This window comes from Lampetra planeri, chromosome 54 (genome assembly GCF_965212315.1).
Source record: "Lampetra planeri chromosome 54, kcLamPlan1.2.h2, whole genome shotgun sequence".
In the NCBI taxonomy this organism is placed as follows: Eukaryota; Metazoa; Chordata; class Hyperoartia; order Petromyzontiformes; family Petromyzontidae; genus Lampetra; species Lampetra planeri.
The window spans coordinates 4628329-4647928 of record NC_136160.1 but is presented as its reverse complement, the minus strand read 5'-3'; the positions used below and the strand labels follow the sequence as shown (position 1 = coordinate 4647928).

Here is a 19600-nt window from a genome sequence, read left to right as displayed (position 1 = left end):
TTATCACGGAGCTTGTTGAAGGATCTCAAAGTTATGTGGAATCCCTCCCCGTAGAGGCGGTTAAATTTCGATTTAAAGCTTTCGTGACTGCAGGGATTCATCTTCTTGGTTCTTTCGGTAAAGTCACGTAGAAGGGAAGTAATAAAATAATACAAATAAAACATAAAATAATTCTCACGACGTTTCGGCCACAACGCAAGCAGCCGTCTCCCCGACAGACCTGTTCTTCACCTGAGGACGGCTGCTTGCGTTGTGGCCGAAACGTCGTGAGAATTATTGTATTATGTTCTATTTTTATTATTTTATTACTTCCCTTCTACGTGACTTTACCGAACGAACCAAGAAGATGAATCCCTGCAGTCACGAAAGCTTTAAATCGAAAGTTCTCCACCCTGCTCGTTTCTCTGTCAGTTTTGATCCCGATCAGCCTTCTTCAATACTTTGTGAAGGTTTTCATAGTCTTGCTGTGAGTTTGATTTTTATCCACTCGCCGTTTCATTCGGCCGAGTGCACAACGTAGAGACCAGTTGCGCAACTCGGTTGCACGCGTCCGAAACGTGTGCGTCTCTGCAACCAGTTGCACAACCTGCCACTTAAAGGAAACGACAGATTGGAGATTGAAGCGATTTTTTTGTCACGTATTTGATTCATCACGATATCGGTCGCTACAATCCTGAATACGGCTGTTGAATATCCTGCAGTCGTCAAGGAGGCAGTTACATTTCAAAGACATGTGATTTGCAAAAACGGAACTGGGGAGAGGAGGCCATCAGGCGATTGGCAGAGTTATTGCAAGAGGAGGACAAGAGATTTTCTGGGAAATTTATTGACGAATCACACACGCGTAGCAGAACGATTACAGGTAAGACAACTATAACGTGGGACGCGTGTGCAGGATTGGGGGGGGGGGCTGAGAGCCGATTGCCAAGACGCCGGCATTGGGAGCAGTGACTACGAGTCTGGTGCCCACAGGGAAGAGGAAACCTCAGAGTGGACACTGGGAGACTGTCAGGGCAGATCTGTGGGTTTCTGTGCGAGTCTGTGGGTCTCTGTGTGAGTCTGTGGGTTTCTGTGCGAGTCTGTGGGTCTCTGTGTGAGTCTGTGGGTTTCTGTGCGAGTCTGTGGGTCTATGTGTGAGTCTGTGGGTTTCTGTGCGAGTTTGTGGGTCTCTGTGGGTCTCTGTGTGAGTCTGTGGGTTTCTGTGCGACTCTGTGGGTCTATGTGTGAGTCTGTGGGTCTCTGTGTGAGTCTGTGGGTCTCTATGTGAGTCTGTGGGTTTCTGTGCGAGTCTGTGGGTCTATGTGTGAGTCTGTGGGTTTCTGTGCGACTCTGTGGGTCTATGTGTGAGTCTGTGGGTCTCTGTGTGAGTCTGTGGGTCTCTATGTGAGTCTGTGGGTTTCTGTGCGAGTCTGTGGGTCTATGTGTGTCTGTGGGTCCCTGTGTGAGTCTGTGGGTTTCTGTGCGAGTCTGTACGTCTCTGCGTGAGTCTGTGGATTTGTGGGAGTGTATATAACAGCAGATGCTGGGAGACTGTTATGTCAGAGCTATGGGTCTCTGTGTGAGTCTGTGGGGCTTTGTGAGTGTACTTAAGAGCAGATGGTGGAAGAGTGTCAGGGCTGATCTTGGAGGTCGCTGCGTGTCTCTACTGCGCAGCAGCTACAGGATCTAGTGGAGGGTAGATAACATTGGCGATGAGGTGCGGTGGTGGATTCAACAGTTTTGGCCATGATGACATCTTGATAATGATTAACAGTATCGTGGCCAAGTGGTTATTCACGTTGAAAAGAAGTGACAGCACCAAAAGAGTCGATGACCTGCGCACACTTCCAACGGCAAAAAAACCTGCTGCAATCACGAGTGGGAGGTTCAAACCCAAATTTGAGCTCGAGATCTCTCAGACTGTGCCGGGTGAGCGTCTCTGACCACCGAGTCTCCGCGCCACCACCCTACCACCTCAGGTCTCAAGCAACAAACTTTCCGAACGCAATGCTCCATAGCAATCAACACCCGAGCAGAACTCTGGTGGATTGAAACGTCAACCTGAAAGCACCTGTGTAGTCAACTATCTCAAATGTAACTGAACAGCCATTGAACTCCATGGGTGGTACACGCGTGTACAAACAAGGAGGGAGGGTAAGGTGAGCAACTCGGTCAGGTTTCAGAACGTAACGTGGCAAGAGAAGGGACCGTTTCAGACATCGCTCACGGCTGATGTTAGCCTCGGGAGAAATTCAAACCCAGGTTGAGTCACTACGCCACCACACGTCGTGCATACGAATCGTAGCTCATCCGTCCTTACCCTCACAAGTCACCGCAACGTATCCACAGCGTAAAGATGAGTTTTGCTCAACTGACGAACATTGACACACTAGATTTGAAGCTTTCGTGACTGCAAGGATTCATATTGTTAGGTTTTTTCGGTAAAGTCACGTAGGTAAAAAATTAAAAAATAATAAAAGTAAAATAAAATAAAAATCACGACGTTTCGGAGGCAACACAAGCCTCCGTCTTCAGGTAGAACCGTCACAGCACGATTGCCGATACGGCACGATTGCCGATACAGCAATCGTGCTGTACTTTACTTGATACAGCAATCGTGCTGTGACGGTTCCACCTGAAGACGGAGGCTTGTGTTGCCTCCGAAACGTCGTGATTTTTATTATATTTTACTTTTATTATTTTTAATTTTTATTTTTTTACTTACGTGACTTTACCAAAAAAACCTAAGAACATTGACACACTGGTCGCTCCCTCAAGCTAGACCCAAGCGTGGCAGGTTGTTCACAACTCGGGAAAGAACTTGCTGATGCTGTTGCTGTCATTGCTGCCCTTGTTGCTCTTGCCCTTGCCGCTGTTGATGGATGCAACCACCTTCCTGATGAGCTCCTCCTTCCTGTCGGCCGAGCGAGCGGCAATCCCACGGCCCTTGAGCCATGAGAGCAGCGTCACGGCGTTCACCTTGCTCAGCTACGCGCGGGTGGGGAGAGAGAGACGGGTGATGACGGTGGTGATGGCGGCGGCGGCGGTGGTCACAGCATTGTTGGCAGTGGTGACAGCGGTAGCGGTGTTGACGATGACCGTGGTGATAGTGGTAAGGATGATGACCGAGTGAATGTGCGAGCGAGTGACCTAGTGAGTGTCTGAGGGAGTGACCGAGTGCATGAGTGAGTGATCACCATACCTGGTCACTACTTGCCATCTCCTCCACGTTGACTTGTTGGACAGTCGGCTTGGGGCGAGATTTCTTAGGCTTGGCTTCTGTACCTTGCACCTGGCTCGCAAACACGCAGACCCCGCACACATAATTGCGCTCGCTCACTCGGTGTGGTGTATCGCCGCATCAACGTTAGCCTCCTTGGAGGCCGACACTTCAGCTAAGTGGAAACTATAACATCCAAAACGGTTATTTAGGACCTTTTTTTATGAAGAAAAAATAACAGGCAAGTGTAGGTGTCTATTTGGTGTCTGTATGCATGTTGGACTTCTTTAGCAATGTACGTAGCCAACCGTGCTAATGGGAGGTGCGGGAGAAGGACAACAAACTGAACACTCAAAGCAATTCTCTAGAAATTAGTTTGAAAATCTACCGAAAAGGGCCAAGTCTATTTTTATTTGCTCCTTTGGGAATTGTCGAGAAATTAGTTCAAACGCTTTTGGTGAAAGTATAGCGTGAACGCTGTATGTGGCGGCACACAACCTGCGATCCGCAGCTTTTTCAGGCTGGGGTTGGTGGACCACGTCGTGTTCGCCGACAACTAAAACCGGCGGAACACAGCGATCGGCAGAGGTCGCAAACGGGTTTTGATTCCGTACCCGTAGCCGTACCCGGCCGCACCAGGGTCGCAAACGGCGACCCGTACGGGTACCCGTTCCCTACCCGTACCAGTACCCTACCCGAAATGAGTGACAAACGGTGACTCACCAGTGACTCACGGCCTACCCGTACCCGTACCCGGCCGCACCAGGGTCGCAAACGGGTACCCGTACCCGTACCCGGCCGGGTACGGGTAGCCGGGTATCGGGTAGGGTACGGGTATCGGGTACCCGATTACGACCTCTGGCGGTCGGCAACACATGCGACTAACACCCCGCTCACTTGCGCCAGCGCTTTCCTCTTCACCGCGGCGGTAGAGCAGTCGGCCGGTGCGACTTTGGCCTTTGTAAGTGTTGAGAGTTTGGGGGGGAGCCCACGACCAGATGCCCCTCCGACAGGGAGCAACCCCAGCCTCTGCCAGGCGGCGGGGCCGACTGCATCGCGAGTTGGGACGGTCTCGTTGGGAGAGGCGGTCGTGGTGGCGGTGAAGGAGGGCGGCAGAGGGCGACTCGCGGGGATTGGTTTCGTCGTCACCACAGCGTTGGCTGGGGAAGTCGCCCCCCCCTGTTGCCTCGTTGGTTTGTCTGGCATGGTCGGGGCGGTCCTGTTCACGGGCTGTACCAACACAAGAGTGGGGGCGGGGTGGGACATGTGACAGCGTTTGTTAGCGTATGGGCGGGTGTCATAGGCGGTGGGTGGTTACATGCAACAGGGCTTAGCTCCTGCTTCAAACATATTTATAATAAAATAATTGTAATCACAGTCCCTTTATATCAATCCACTTCTGTGTGAGGGTCTCTATCATACCGTGTCGGGCATAGGGGTTGTTTGTTAGCGTATGGGCGGGTGTCATAGGCGGTGGGTGGTTACATGCAACAGGGCTTAGCTCCTGCCTCAAACATATTTATAATAAAATAATTGTAATTACAGTCCCTTTATATCAATCCACTTCTGTGTGAGGGTCTCTATCATACCGTGTCGGGCATAGGGGTTGTTAGGCCGTACTTCACCATGCGGGTTAGTGCAGGTCGGTAAAGTGGGGGAAGAACCAAACCTGTGTGGAGACGTCACTCGCCACTGATTTTATCTGCGGCCCAGAATCAAACCCGGGAAAGAAACAGATTGATAGCGCAACGCGTCAACCAACTACTCCACTACCAATCCCAGAGTCCGCCGTAGACTACCGCAATTGGTGAACCCGCTCCCTTGCGTGCTACGCCAGTCAGCCACGAACTTCTGACAGCGCTAACCGTGCGCTCCCTCCTTCGCCAGCTTCCTCACCTGCTTTTTGACTTTCGAGAACGTGGGGACAAACAATTTTGGTTTTTCCACTCGTCCGCTACTTTCTCCACCCTCACCGCCTCCGTCACCACCGCCGCAACCGGCACCGCCGCCGCCACTTCCACCGTCCTTCCCAGACAATACGTGCTGCATGAAGTTCATCCTCTTTGGTGGCTCCGACCTGCCAGCAGGACGCTGGCTCGTCTTGAAGACGCCCTTGAAGATCGGTAGGAATGCGTCGCCCGCATTCGCGCCGAACACTGGCAGTCCGAGCAGCGTGCGCGGTTTGTCCAACAGACTTGGCGGCTGCGTGGCGTTCATAATGGCCGACCCTGAGCCCGGCTGCCACATCCTCGGCTTGCCTAACTGCCCCTGAGAAGATGATGCCACCCACCCATTTTGTGGCTTGGGCCTCTGCTGCAATGGTGACGACGACGACGATGTTGATGATGATGTTAAAGATGATGATGATGTTGTTGTAAGCTTAGCAGCAACATCATCGGATTGCGGCTTTTGCTGTGCTGCGGTTATGCTACGGTTCTGCTGCGAGTGAAGGGATGTGGAAACTGGAGAGCTGATATTTGCAAACATTTTGGCAAACTCGCAGAGATTTATGTTTAACGGGACGGACGACTGCTGCAATTGGGAAGAGAAGAAGCGGGGAGTACTGTTGTAGGAAGGAGGAGGATTACTTGACAGATTCACCGGCTGCGAGCTGTGAGTCTCCTGTAAAGAATAAACAAAAACAACCTCACACACGCAGAACAGGTCAAGACGTGAGTAGATGACAAGGTGACGTCCAAATCATCGCAGGGTGCCCATGAACCCTAACGCCTGGCACTGCGTAGGCCTGAACCACATTTGGATGCCTCGTGCGGCCAGCGTATTTGGGTTTGTGGCATGACTCGACAAATAGCCAGTGCCGGATTATCCCAGGAGCAAAAGTAGCTACATATGCAACGAGCCCCGCACTTTCAAGGGCCCCACGCTAAATGCTTTCAAGCTATCAATTGCGGTTCAGTGATTCTGCACTTGCTCTATTACTATAGTACTATACTGCCTTCAACTTTTATGAACGACTGGGTGTTTAAGGTTAGCGATTTGTCGTATTATCTGGCTGTATAGAAAATAAAAAAATACATGCGTTTTTTTTTTTTTACTTAGGGCCCCTTTATAACATATGCTACAGGCCCCGCACCAGCTTAATCCGGCACTGCAAATAGCCTGTGGAAATTTTTCCGGTACCTCGAGGGGCGTTCCCTGAGCTGGCTCGGTTAGGACGTGCCAGCGGGAGAAAACTAAGGGAGTCTGTCTCTCACCCGCAGCCGCACGGAGGAGAGCTCGGGCGTGCAGTAAAGGGGCGAGGAGGTCAGGCGCATGGGGAAGCCGCACAGCGCCGGCAGGCGGTTGTGCAGGTCGCCCAGGAAGGTGTTCAGCACGCCGCCGTGATCGCCGCGGCCCACAAACTGCACCGCATCACTGCGCAGGGACCACAGCGGGTAGCTGTGCGGGAGAGAGGAGGGAAGAGGAGCACGGCACCTGGGTCTGTTCCGTGATCTCCTGCCAGCAGGCCCTGACGACACTTGACGTGGCGTCAGATTGCACGCCAGCAGGGCGCAGGTGCCGCGGTGATGTCGCCGCCTTAGTGGTGAACGGCGGTTGTTGTTGTTGTTGGTGTTGGTGATCACGGCATGGCCCAGCAGTAGCGTGTTCGCCCTTCGTTGCAGAGGTTCGTGGTTCAAATAGGGAAGATCGCCCTGGTAAATACTGTGGGTGTATTTATGATAACTTCTACACGCCATCTGCTTCACTGTGGATGTTAAAGATCCTGTGGTCTTATTCGAAAGGAGTAGGCCATTGGGTGATGGCGTCACGGTCCAAATTTGTCCATTTTTAAAAGTTATCTGCAAATTATTCAATTGGGATTACACAGAGCAATCACCGCTGCCCCCACCCCCCACCCCTACTGGCAGACATTATGTCGCACAGGGACAGCTGCCACTGGGGGTGTTCTTGGAATGTTTGAGGTGAGATATCATGTAAGGAGCTTTGAGTTGCAGTGCTATTTAAGCGCCATAAAAATGCAAAGCTTACTATCATTATTATGATCATCTTCATGAATTTCGTCGTCACCATCTAATCTCGCGTCATTGCATTTCATTCTTCTCGAACCACTCGTATCCACCGATGTTAGCCACGGCCGGGAATCCATCTCACATCGTTGGGTTCACAGTGTAGCACGTGAACCACTGCACGCCAGCTCCTTTTAAAACAACCATAACAGGTAAAGGTGCAGCCCTGCGATCGCTTGCTCACGCCGCTGCTACCATACGAGCCTCCGTGGGAGGGAGCTCAAAAAGTTTTCGAATCGTATTTTTCGTCTCACCTGAAGAGCCGTTCTCCAAGGAGTCTGAAGTTGATGTGGCAATAAATGGTCCGGTCCTGCTCTTCTTGCGGCAGGCGGTAGCCGTGCTATTCCATTAAAACACAGGTGTGACACACACACGCACGCACACACCAGGTGTGACACACAAAGACAAAGAACCCCCGTATAGCCTTAACAGACTGTTAGGGCAAGTGCTGTTAGCGAGTGGCACCTATGATAGCCAGCACGGCGCACGAGGGAATGAGTGGCCAGCACCACGCTTAGCCATCTTTGCCTCCCCAGTGGCGATATTTACACACCGCACCAAGTACTCATTTAAAGTAGATCCACCTAGGGGAGGCGCAGGACCGATTCAGATAATCGTCACTGATGGTGACTGTGAGCGGGAATCTAACTCGGGTCGCCGGGTTTGTAGCGCATCGCGCTAACCGTTGCACGACTGCTCCCCTTAGGCGAGACACAGAGACTCACCTCCCAGCTCACCAACAACTAGCACCCAAAATACTTTCAAAGAACCAAAAGATTTTCAAGGAGGTGTTTTTGATCATTGTTTCTTTCATGTGACAACGGAGTGCCAGGCAAAGGAGGGAAACACGGATGACAGGGCGGCCACCACATCACTAATTTCGTTGAGAAAACACTGCCAAAGACCCTCACTTGATACAGTAAATTTAGCTGTGACGGTCCCACCTGATTACGGAGACTTGTGTTGCCTCCGAAACGTCGTGGTTTATTATTTTATTTCTATTATTATTTTTATTATTTATTTTTACCTACGTGACTTTACCGAAAAGACCTAAGAGTATACTGCCAAAGAAGTACCATATTTTTCCAGTGCTTGCGCAGGTCATTGTAGGATTGTAGAGAACTCTTGGGCAGGAGTGCGTGAGTGACTGACACAATCTCGCCTTTCTTCATGCTGAGAGAGGCACAAACACAAAAATAGTTTTTTTTTAATCACCCCAAAACGTATTTCAATCATACTATCGGCGTCAATGTCACAAGACGAAAAATCCATTTGTAAAATATCACTCACCATTGATGCGGGTCATGGCCAGGAATCAAACTCAGGTTGCTCGGTCCTAGGTTACTAGTGCAATGTGTTAACCACAGCTCCACCCACATGTTATGAATACACTTTAATTAACCAGGCGTCTTTTTTCATATGGCGTGTGGCAAAGATAAGCAAGTGATTTTTTTATACGGTTACAAATGTTACAAATTTTCTGTCCAGCTGCTTTAGTAATTCAACAGTGTTGGTTGTCAGTTGATGAATTGATTTGGTGCCACCGTTCAATAGCCAGAGACTTATACGTTCCTATTCATCCAGCCATACCCAAGAGGACATCAAATGACGATGATAATGGTGATGGCTGGATCCCCAAGGCATACACACCTTGGCAGAACATAGCACCAGCGGCTGAAGATAGAGGCAGGAGATATGGTTGCAAAGTCTGATGCCAGGAACCTCTGAATGACCGAAGTGGAGATGTCAAAATCCTCCAGCTTGCAGAGGTGAGAAAGCAAAAAATGTACCATCATCATCGTCTTCAGCTTCATCATCAAAGTAAACCTAGGTTTCCATTGCCAATATGATGCATATTGTTGTTGAGTTTGGTCACGTGGTAATTTCATGCCAAAATCCGAGTCATTAACCCTCCACCACCACATACACTTGTCATATTCACAGACTTATTTTATGTGCCAATCGTTATTGATAAAATTCTGATCTTCTTAACCTTTGTTTGAATGGTGTCAACACCAATAAAATGTGGTACACTATATGTTTGATTTTCTCAGTCAAATTGGATAGTAATGTCAAAACAGGCTGAATAAAACTTGCTTTCAAATTGCCTCCTGTAAATTCCTCTATCCTGCATGCAAGTTTCAGGAAATTTAAACATTTAAAAGTCCCTATGATCAGAACATTTCTCCAGAGACTCTGAAATGTTATTGAAATAATAATTGGGCCCAGAAATGCATTATTAAGTGGATTATGTAAGAAATAATCTGGTGACTTTGTGTTGGCACAATTAGTTCAACGTATTCATCAAAAACACTGCCTTACAAACCAAATCAGATATCTATAATATGCAACATTTTGGGCAACGACCCTTTTTCACAGCACATAGGAAGGTCAGAGGGGTAGAGTGTATTATGGTTTTATTGAGCTCAATTCAACATAGTTACCCATAATAAAATGTGGCAGCAACATTTTGAAATGTAACTTTTAATAGACGTTAGTTTATTTCGCAATATATTTTTGACCGTTGAAGGGTTTGTCTGTTACTCGAGAGCTACTGCTCGTGTAACTGTTCATACGTCAATTTAAAAACTGTTCATCGGGAAACATTTTTAACATTTATGCAGTCTCCAACTCTTATATTCACTCTGTTTCTACGGACTCTCTGTGTCCTATGAAGAAGAGCCATTTCCCAATACTACACCTATTATATTTTTTTACAATTTTTATTTTAGCAGGTAATGCCCACTGAGATATTTATCTCTTTTTCAAAAGCAACCTGGCCACAAGTGATAGCCTAATGAAGTGGCCTATCACGTGGAAATGAATAGCAGCCACATACTCTCAAAGCATGTTTCTAAATGCGGGGGGGGGGGGGGGGGAAACCGGAGGACCCGGGAAAAAATGCACACGACCACGGGGAGAACATGCAAACTCCTAATATACAGGCATCAGGGTCGGGATCGAGCCCACGACCTCCTGTATACAAGGCAAGGTAGTAGACGAATGTGTTGTTTTGTTTTGGGTGGGGGGAATAATAGTAAACATGGAAAAGTGGACCGTGGTGGGTTGTTGCAAGGACTGGTTACCGCGGGAGGAGGAAGCCGGACTGTGAATACGTCAATGGCGATGCACACCTGTTTGTCAGACACATTCACCTGCAGACCTGGCCAAGACAATCGGATATTACCAGGACAACAATGATTTGCGATTGTGTTGTGTGTGTGTTTTATACGGTTTTGCGTAAAACCAGGAACCCATTCCTTACTGTAACAGTCCTTGCCTGGCTCTGCTTATTCAACAAAGAATGTCAAAACTCGTCTCCAGAGTTTGCATGTGATGAAACAATTCTGCTGATGAACATAAGATTTCCTGCGGCTCCATGGGTTGTTTAAAAAACACTTTTGGTATGTGGAGAGACTAATATGGGGAGAATGCATTTTTAATAGATATACCGTACCATGTATTGGGTTTCGAGTTCGGGCTTAATTTCTCAGAGTTAAATTTCGATGTCTCTCCGACAGACCTGTTCTTCACCTGAGGACGGCTGCTTGCGTTGTGGCCGAAACGTCGTGAGAATTGTATTTTATTATGTAAATTTTTTTTTTTCCCTTCTACGTGACTTTACCGAAAGAACCAAGAAGATTCTCACAGAGTGTTTTCTGGGTCGCTGATAGACTCGAGTGGATGGCACGAGGCGAGTAGCCACAGCCATAACAAGAGGTGTACTGGATGTGCTGTGTCCAGATTAAATTAAGCCTTGGGTTGATAAGTGAATTAAAAATTCAAAGGGGTTTCCCACTTCGAGGTGGCCGAATGGCTCAGACACTAAGCTGGCAAACACCGAGATCCTGGGTCTGAATCTGGATTTCAGCCACCTATGAATAAACAGGGTTCTCAAGTGTAGCTAGTTGATTGTGTCAGCCTCGACATGAATGCCTGCACACAAAATATAAACCCCTATCAAATAAAGTGTACTTCATGAATCGCTCATATTTATTAAACCACAGTTTTCTCTCCGACTTACCCACAGCGTTTTGTTTGCACGTCTTCATCATGAAGTCCCTCCCTGTTGTGGCACAATTACCGACACACGTTGAGAATAATACTCTTTGCAAAAAATACGTGAAGACAATGTTATGGGTTTGACACGCAGGCTCAAAAGTTTGGAAATGCTGAGGTACTAGTCCTAGTCTGGGACCCGTAACTCAGCCCCCACCCATTGTACTTTTATGATCACCATCACCACCACCATCATTCATTCACCGCAATCGGCACCATCCCCATCCAGTCATATTAATCATTATCATTCAGTCACCGTAATCAGTATCACGACTACTGCTACGATCACCACCATCATTATCATCAATTCTCGATATCACCTTGGACTTTATATTTTCACTCGACAACTGAAACTTCAACGCATTGAAGACATGCAACCACCATATCAGGGCCTCATGGCACATCCACTCAATGTTGACCACGGACACAGCAAACACTTTGGCTTGTAGCATCGTCAGCATTCGCCTTGATTATTGCATCACCATTCTTACCTCAACGTCAACGCCACCCTTACCTAAACTTCTTCAGCGGCTTCAAAATGTCTTCAGGCGTTGTCCTGGGCATTAGGCGCGGCCATATGGATTTTCTAAAAATGTTGCACCAGCTCCAACCTTTCTCAATCCACTGGCCACAGAAAACCCCTTCGTGCTACGGAGCACGTCCAACTATCTCATCATCATACCCAGAACCAAGAGCGTATAGGTATCCCTCGACTTACGAACGTTCGGTTTACGAAATTTCCGTGTAAACAAAATTGAACACGACACCCGACATGAGGTCAAACAAGAAGCACCCGGAGGGCTGCGTCATCCATCCACGACAGCGTCACAGTTTCCCTGCAGTGCAACAGTAACGCCTCCACATCACCTACGTGCAAATCTTTTGGTGAGTTCCCTGAAAAGATTAATTTTTTATCTTTTCAATTAATTATCATTCAATCGTTTTCATATTTATGTTCTTTATTATTTTTGAATTGTGAAAAGTGATATAGGTGTATATTCTTAGGTTATGGAATGACTGTCCGAAACACATCCCTAATTGTCTGCGTTACATTAATGGTAAAAACCATTTGGTTTTTACGACATTTCGTTTTACGCGTTTTTGTTGTTAAGAACGCATCCCTTTCGTAAATCGAGGGACACCCGTACTGGCTGAGCGGCATTTGACCATCTTCACAACTACCAGCACCGTCGTCGCGTCTGACCTTGTACAAGGACGTCTCCGACTTTGTTCCACCCTGGCGCTAGTCTAGCGATGAGCGTGTAGGTGAGACACATCTGCACCTCGGCCGGCATAGCTCTTTGAACATCCTGTACCTGCATCACACAATAAATACATGTGTAGTGACATCGCAGGATGTCACTGTACAGTGCCGGCCCTAGACAGGCACGGTATGCGATGTAGCAACATCGCGGATACCACTATGGTGTGGGTTTTGTACCGGCCCTAGAGGGGCTCGGTCAGCACTCATTGATAGCGCTGGATGACATCACGCTTGGCGTGCAGTGACAGCCCTACAGGATAGGGTGTGGGAGTGCCGGCCGTAGGGGTTACTAAAGGCTCTGGTTGACCCGAGAGGACACGTGACCGGTTAAGTCTACAAAGGGGCCCCAAGTGGGGGCTAGGAGTGGTCACGTGGTCTGGGTCCAGATCCGTCTCAAGGATTCTGGAAGGTGGTCGTGGCCAAGGGCGGAGCCAGCCGCGCCGCAAAGAATATAAACCGGGTCCCCAGGTGGGACCGGGGTTGTTGTTGTTCATCCTGAAGAAGCCTTTGTCTACGTCTACGTTCTACGAGTCTCAAACACGTGGACCTGGACCCGAGCTGTGGTCCGGTCCGTAGTCGCTAGCTACTTTGTAAATAGTGTAGTTAGCCTGGTGGTCATCACCATTGGTTGTTATTCTGTTAAGGGGCGGTTGCCCCGTGTGTTGGTGTTAAATAAATGTGTTGCCTCCGAGAGTACGTCTGCGGCTCAGTTGAACCTACTCGACATATCTATGTTAGGGATCGGTTTCAGACGTAAATATGTATTATTTTCAGATGTTTAAGGAGAATTTCGGATGTTGTTTGGCATTTTTGCATCAGTAAAATGTAAACATTTAGCCCGGTCTTCGTGCTAACAATAGTGATGTCACCCGATTTTACGTGACACCACTTCTGGCGGGAAGCATGTGGACGTGACAGGTGATGTTATTTTCTGTGACATACTTTCGGATTAATCCAAAACAAAAGTTTTGTTGAATTATCCTAAAGTTTGTAACCTAGGCCCGATTTGTGGGATATTTTTTTTCTCGGAATACTGTATTCTTAAAATGAATGTCACATTCCTTATACTCACACACAGGAAAACATTCAAATATCCCTAAAAGCCTTAAGCAAACTGTTGGCGCAAGTGTGATGAGTGAGCACCTATGAAGGCCGGAAGAGCACACAAGGAGTTGGTGTGGCCTGCACCATGCCGAGTCACACTGCACCAGGTACTCATCTAAGCCTGATTCGACGTAAGCAATGACTTTAGCCGTGGCCAGGAATCAAATTCAGCTCGCCGGGTCCATAGTGCAGTGCGCTAACTGCTACACCACCACTACCCACACATACACCAGAAAATATCTTACCTTCGCCCTGACGCGTTGCACGAATCCCTGGATTTTTCCAGACTTTAGGAAACTTATCTGACGGAAAAAAACAATCAGCAATATTTAAAAAAAATCAAACACTCAATGCTGTTCTGCACTGCCCTCTGCTGCTCACAATGCATTCCCCACATTAAAATTCTATGTAAAACTAAACTTTTTATTTTACCAGGTAAGGTCCACTGAGCTTTTTAGCTCTTTTTCATAAGCGACCTGACCACAATTGATAGCCTAATGAAGTGGCTTATCATGTGGAAATGTATGTCGGCCAAATACTCTAAATGCACGTTGATTCTAAATGTGGAGGGAAACAGCAGAGGAGCCTGAGAAAAATTCACGCGACCACATGCAAACTCCATATATACAGGCATCAGGGTCGGGATCGAACCCACGACTTCCGGTATACCAGGCGAAGTAGTTAACATCTCGCCACCGCGGCGCCCTAAAATATGGTTGTAAAGTTTTTAGAATTACTGGGCCCGAAAGTCATGAACTGGTAATCACTTAATGTGGAAACAACAGCCCGAATATAAAATCAGACTGTACGGTGGTACGTTGCTAAGTGTGCGCAGTGCGTGTGCTGTGAGGATGTTGTCAAACTTACGGATGTAACGATGATGATATTTTTTGTTGTGTTAAGCAGCGGGGCTGCAAGTACCTCTGGGTTGAGAAACAGCAGCTCCCTAAGCAACACAAGACAAACCGGGTCTCGCTTAGAAGAATAGACATGGTGTCCAATGAGTTCTCAGTAAGTTCCGATATCTTCTTCTTGGTTCTTTCGGTAAAGTCACGTAGAAGGGAAATAATAAAATAATAAAAATAAAACATAATTAAATAATTCTCACGACGTTTCGGCCACAACGCAAGCAGCCGTCCTCAGGTGAAGAACAGGTCTGTCGGAAAGACAGCGTCTGACGCTATTATTTTATTATGTTTTATTTTTATTATTTTATTATTTCCCTTCTACGTGACTTTAACGAAAGAACCAAGAAGATGAATCCCTGCAGTTACGAAAGCTTTAAATCGAAATTTAAGTTCCGGTATGTGAATGATTAATTAATTAATCAGTACATTTGGTATATGCGCCATTCTTATAGCACAAATGCTATCATGAAGGCGCTAAGGCTGTGCTTTGTTGGCTTTACGGTACATTTTCGCCTTGAGACGGCTACAGAGCTGGTTGACAGTTAACAACAAATCATGCATGATCACCAACAATGAGATGAGTTAGATGGAGATTGGAACTCTAGACACCGCTTGTAAAAGGTAATTATCGAACGCCCCAAGTGATTTTCTGCTCAAACAAACATTGAGGTGACAGTCATCTCCCGTTTACAATCCTGAGCCGGTGAAAGAAATTCCACATTCATGAGGCAGATACATTCACTTCTTTTCACTTCCCAACAACCCATTACTAATTTTATCTACCCCGGGAGGAATGATAGGCTATCAACTTCTTGGTTCTTTCGGTAAAGTCACGTAGAAGGGAAATAATAAAAGAATAATAATAAAACATAATAAAATAATTCTCACGACTTTTCGGCCACAACGCAAGCAGCCGTCCTTAGGTGAAGAACAAGACTGTCGGAAAGACAGCGTCTAAATGACGCTGTCTCATTCAGACGCTGTCTCATTCAGACGCTGTCTTTCCAACAGCCCTGTTCTTCACTTGAGGACAGCTGCTTGAGTTGTGGCCGAAACGTCGTGAGAATTATTTTATCATGTTTTATTTTAATTATTTTATTATTTCCCTTCTACGTGACTTTACCGAAAGAACCAATAAGATGAATCCCTGCAGTGACGAAAGCTTTAAATAGGCTATCAAGTTATTCAACTTGCAACCTTCCAATTGCGAGCCGCTTGCTCTACTGCCGAGCCATCGGGCTAGATAAATGTAAGTTCTTGTCCTCTGTGGAGTCCGAGGTCACGGACCGGCATCGGAGGATCTGCTGTGCCCGATTGTCGTCGTGAGGACCCGGGTGAGACGGCAGGTCCAGCGTCAGTATGGTCCTGACCAAGCGGTCAAACTCGGGGAGGCTCAGGAAGAAGAGCGCCGACGCCCTGGTGCCCTGCATGACCTCCGAGATGCCCCGCTGCTCCTGCTCACACACTTGTCTGCAATATATAACAATAAAACAACTCACGAGAGTGAATATTTCAGGTTATGTAATTTTGTTATCGCCTCCCAATACATTTGATGGAAATGGCCAAAGATCCTGATGACAGGACCCATTCCATAAATTGTTTGCACACATCCCTAATGCAGCACTGGTGGAGGAGTGGGTTGGTGGTTATCATACATTTGAAGCTTTCGTGACTGCAAGGATTCATATTCTTAGGTTTTTTCGGTAAAGTCACGTAGGTAAAAAATTAATAAAAGTAAAATAAAATAAAAATCACGACGATTTGGAGGCAACACAAGCTTCCGTCTTCAGGTGGAACCGTCACAGCACGATAGCTGTATCAAGTGAGAGCAATTCCAAGAAACAGTATTTGTATATATACTGGTTGAGGGTGGGAGGAGCCAAGGTAGGCCCTGAATATTATTTTTGTGAGGTTCGGTGCGGCTGAAGCACGCTGTTAGGAATGAGCCTTTGTCGTGTAAACTAGGTGCAGATGATGTAAAGGTGCGTTTATTTTTATTTTACTTTTATTAATTTTAATTTTTTACCTACGTGACTTTACCGAAAAAAACCTAAGAATATGGTTATCATACATTCGTGAAGCTCCCTCGCTATTAATCGATGTCCCATCACCTTGCTTGCCAGCCTGATAGCAGTACAGAAAGTGGATTTATGAGGGCATTTGTGTTTGTGCTGTTCGCCTATTGGCGTCCTCTGGTCTAACACTGTTTGAGACTAGGCTCTAAAGAAAGCTGTCTCTGGTGCGGACCAATCAGTTTCAAAGACAATGCCATATATTACCAGAACATGTTTTTGTTGGCATGTTCACCACAAGTATGTGTGGTCAATGCTGACAGGATTCCTGGCAATAGGTTTCTGTTTGGTGTTTTAACATCTTAACACAACTGTTTTATTGCCAGAAAGGGTAAAAAACAATTCTTATAAATCATTGATGGAAATGGACATCTGTTAAAAAGAGCTTCATAGCTTTTAGATTTAAAGCTTTCGTGACTGCAGGGATTCATCTTCTTGGTTATTTCGGTAAAGTCACGTAGAAGGGAAGTAATAAAATAATACAAATAAACATAATAAGTATTTTATGTTTTATTTTTATTATTTTATTACTTCCCTTCTACGTGACTTTATTATGTTTTATTTTTATTATTTTATTACTTCCCTTCTACGTGACTTTACCGAAAGAACCAAGAAGAAGCTTCATAGCTCATCGGATTCCTCCAGTCGCAATAAATGTTTTGATTCTGAATTGGCCAAACATCCCAAAAAAGGACCAGAGGTTGGGGAATTGATGGCGGTGGTTTTGCCTGCCTTACTACCACTTGTCTGCGATTTTCTGCACCTCAGAATCATTTTCTCTCTCTGAAAGCGAAATAAAACAATGCACAGCTACAAATTCTACATTATTTGGCTATAAAAATCAGCCTTAATTTAGCACATGGATGGGAACACAAATCAGAGACATCATAGTGTGCAAATAATTATGGAGGGGATGCACGGTTTGTCATAATTTTACAATTAACACAAAGATGTATATTTCTATGGAAGGAGGATATGTGGTGGTTAGCTTAGGGCAGTGCAACAAAATCCATTGTTGTGCGATCCCCAATTAGTTAACCCGAAACATTATTTTTTATCCTTTGCATATTTATTTGTTTTAAATAAACCTTACTTTTAAAAATTACGTTTAGAAAATGAAATAGGGGTCACAAGACATCTGGACCACCCTGTAATTAATTATCGGCACTCAACAAATCCGCATTGACCAACGTGGTGAAGTATGGTCATGCCCCCGTACGTACAGCAGTGGATTTGTAAAATGAGCAGTGCTGGATAGGCACAAACGTATACGGGAATGTAAATACTTAGGTTTTTTCGGTAAAGTAAATTTAGCTGTGACGGTCCCACCTGATGACGGAGACTTGTGTTGCCTCCGAAACGTCGTGATATATAATTATTTCTATTATTATTTCTATTATTTATTTTTACCTACGTGACTTTTCGGAAAAATCTAAGAGTATGAATCCTTGCAGTCACGAAAGCTTCAAATCTAGAAGGGAATGGAAATGGCAAGTCGGTGGTGGAAATTCCACATTCCTATGACATTATTCACAGTGGTACTATCCACAGTCGTACTAATTTTATATATATATCCACGATGGATAATGGGCTGAATCGGTTTGGAATAATGTTGTTATTTATACAGGTACTATTGTATGATGTTCATATTAAATGTAATAACCACACATTTTACACGTCAAAGTTGTACAAAAGTTACATTTAGCGTGTATTAAAATAAAGTTAATTTAATTTAAAAAAACATTGACAGATGTTACTCGTAGTATTGTTTATATTTTGCAAACTGATAGATGAATCAAGCGAGTTACGTTGTAATTCTCTGTTTAAGTTTTAATCAGTTTACCTCACGATTATAAACGGTAACCCACAACGGCACCATACGCATCGATTAAACGATTCGTGTATTGAACAATGTGTCGATTCTTTTCGCGGCTTGTAATGCATTAATCGAAAACGACGATTCTTATATTATCCGATTAAGATGATTCGATTCCCTAGGAAATGCGCGGGATCCCCCCCCCCCCACACGGGGGCTCGGGTCACGTGGCACTTTACAATGAGGAGCGGTGGCGCAGTGATTAGCGCACCGCGCTCTCACCAACACGGCCACCCAAATGAGATTCCCTCTTACGGCCAAGGGGCCGTCCATAAATGACGTCACGCGATTTTGGACGATTTTTGACCGCCCCCCCCCCCTTCGTCACACGGCGTCACAAAAAGTCAGACCCCCCTCACATATGACGTCACAAAGCTCTGCCCCCCCCCAAAAAATAAAACATGCTTCAAATCGCTTTAAACTATTGTCATTGTAGTGCGTATTTAATGTGGCGCTGCACTCTGATATTGTAGGAGACATTTTTTTTTCAAATTTTGTTGCTGTGGATTTCACACCTGATGATGATTGCTTGTGTTGCAGTCGAAACGTCGTGATAATTTGTATTGTTTTATATTTTTATTATTTTATTATTTCCCGTCTACGTGACTTTACCGAAAGAACCCGACAGACCTGTTCTTCACCTGAGGACGGCTGCTTGCGTTGTGGCCGAAACGTCGTGAAAATTGTATTTTATAATGTTGTATTTTTTATTATTTTATTATTTCCCTTCTACGTGACTTTACCGAAAGAACCAAGAAGATGAATCCCTGCAGTCACGAAAGCTTTAAATTGAAATATGAGAAAATATTTATTAAAAAGTCTATTTAATTAAGTAGAACGTGTTGTCCATATTTATTTAAAGTTGCGCATTTTTATGTGACGTCACATTTCTCACCACCCACCCCCCCCCTTGTCACACATCGTCACAAATGTCTGACCCCCACCCCCCTAGGTGCGTGACGTCATTTATGAACGGTCCCTAACGTCTCGCCAACGTTGGCACCTGTCATACAGCACCAACTTATCCATTCGATTACGCTTACTCATCGGATGACCACGCAACGCAGCAAAACCAATCCGATCCGTCATA

General features: G+C 46.0%; 2 protein-coding genes across 4 annotated transcripts; both read right to left on the bottom strand.

Annotated features, from left to right (window-relative positions):
• Positions 1 to 808: 808 nt before the first annotated feature.
• On the bottom strand, positions 809 to 10779 carry LOC144735139 (uncharacterized). Of its 2 annotated transcripts, XM_078617570.1 has the most exons (9): positions 10314 to 10779; positions 8878 to 8987; positions 8304 to 8400; positions 7482 to 7567; positions 6415 to 6598; positions 5096 to 5821; positions 4097 to 4429; positions 3182 to 3271; positions 809 to 2967 (listed from the first exon to the last, which is right to left on the bottom strand). In XM_078617570.1, exons 3-9 carry the CDS (start codon positions 8397 to 8399, stop codon positions 2782 to 2784), a joined length of 1701 nt encoding a protein of 566 aa, XP_078473696.1. In that variant the 5' UTR covers position 8400; positions 8878 to 8987; positions 10314 to 10779; the 3' UTR covers positions 809 to 2781. The 2 variants fall into 2 exon arrangements, with proteins under 2 accessions (XP_078473696.1, XP_078473695.1); XM_078617569.1 differs by lacking the exon at positions 10314 to 10779 and having other exon boundaries at positions 8878 to 10094.
• Positions 10780 to 10842: 63 nt separating this feature from the next.
• LOC144735212 (uncharacterized protein C18orf63-like) lies at positions 10843 to 16020 on the bottom strand. 2 transcript variants are annotated; one of them, XM_078617689.1, is made up of 5 exons: positions 15850 to 16020; positions 14522 to 14600; positions 13900 to 13956; positions 12491 to 12602; positions 10843 to 11293 (listed from the first exon to the last, which is right to left on the bottom strand). In XM_078617689.1, the coding sequence occupies exons 1-5, from the start codon at positions 15990 to 15992 to the stop codon at positions 11145 to 11147; spliced, it is 540 nt and encodes a 179-aa protein (XP_078473815.1). In that variant the 5' UTR covers positions 15993 to 16020; the 3' UTR covers positions 10843 to 11144. The 2 variants fall into 2 exon arrangements, with proteins under 2 accessions (XP_078473815.1, XP_078473816.1); XM_078617690.1 differs by lacking the exon at positions 10843 to 11293 and having other exon boundaries at positions 11595 to 12602.
• Positions 16021 to 19600: the final 3580 nt, after the last annotated feature.

Bases quoted from the DNA above. Each gene is read 5' to 3' on its own strand.
- LOC144735139 (XM_078617569.1), bottom strand. From the start codon at position 9,152: ATGTGGTGGTGGAGGGTTAATGACTCGGATTTTGGCATGAAATTACCA. The intron at 6,599-7,481 runs GTGAGACGAAAA...TCTCCCGCACAG, and splicing joins CTTGGAGAACGGCTCTTCAG to CTACCCGCTGTGGTCCCTGC. The intron at 4,430-5,095 runs GTGAGGAAGCTG...GTGTTGGTACAG, and splicing joins TCTCGAAAGTCAAAAAGCAG to CCCGTGAACAGGACCGCCCC.
- LOC144735212 (XM_078617689.1), bottom strand. From the start codon at position 15,992: ATGCAGGGCACCAGGGCGTCGGCGCTCTTCTTCCTGAGCCTCCCCGAG. The intron at 14,601-15,849 runs GTCCGTGACCTC...TGTGTTGCTTAG, and splicing joins CAGCAGATCCTCCGATGCCG to GGAGCTGCTGTTTCTCAACC. The intron at 11,294-12,490 runs GTCAGACGCGAC...GTGCCACAACAG, and splicing joins CGGAGACGTCCTTGTACAAG to GGAGGGACTTCATGATGAAG.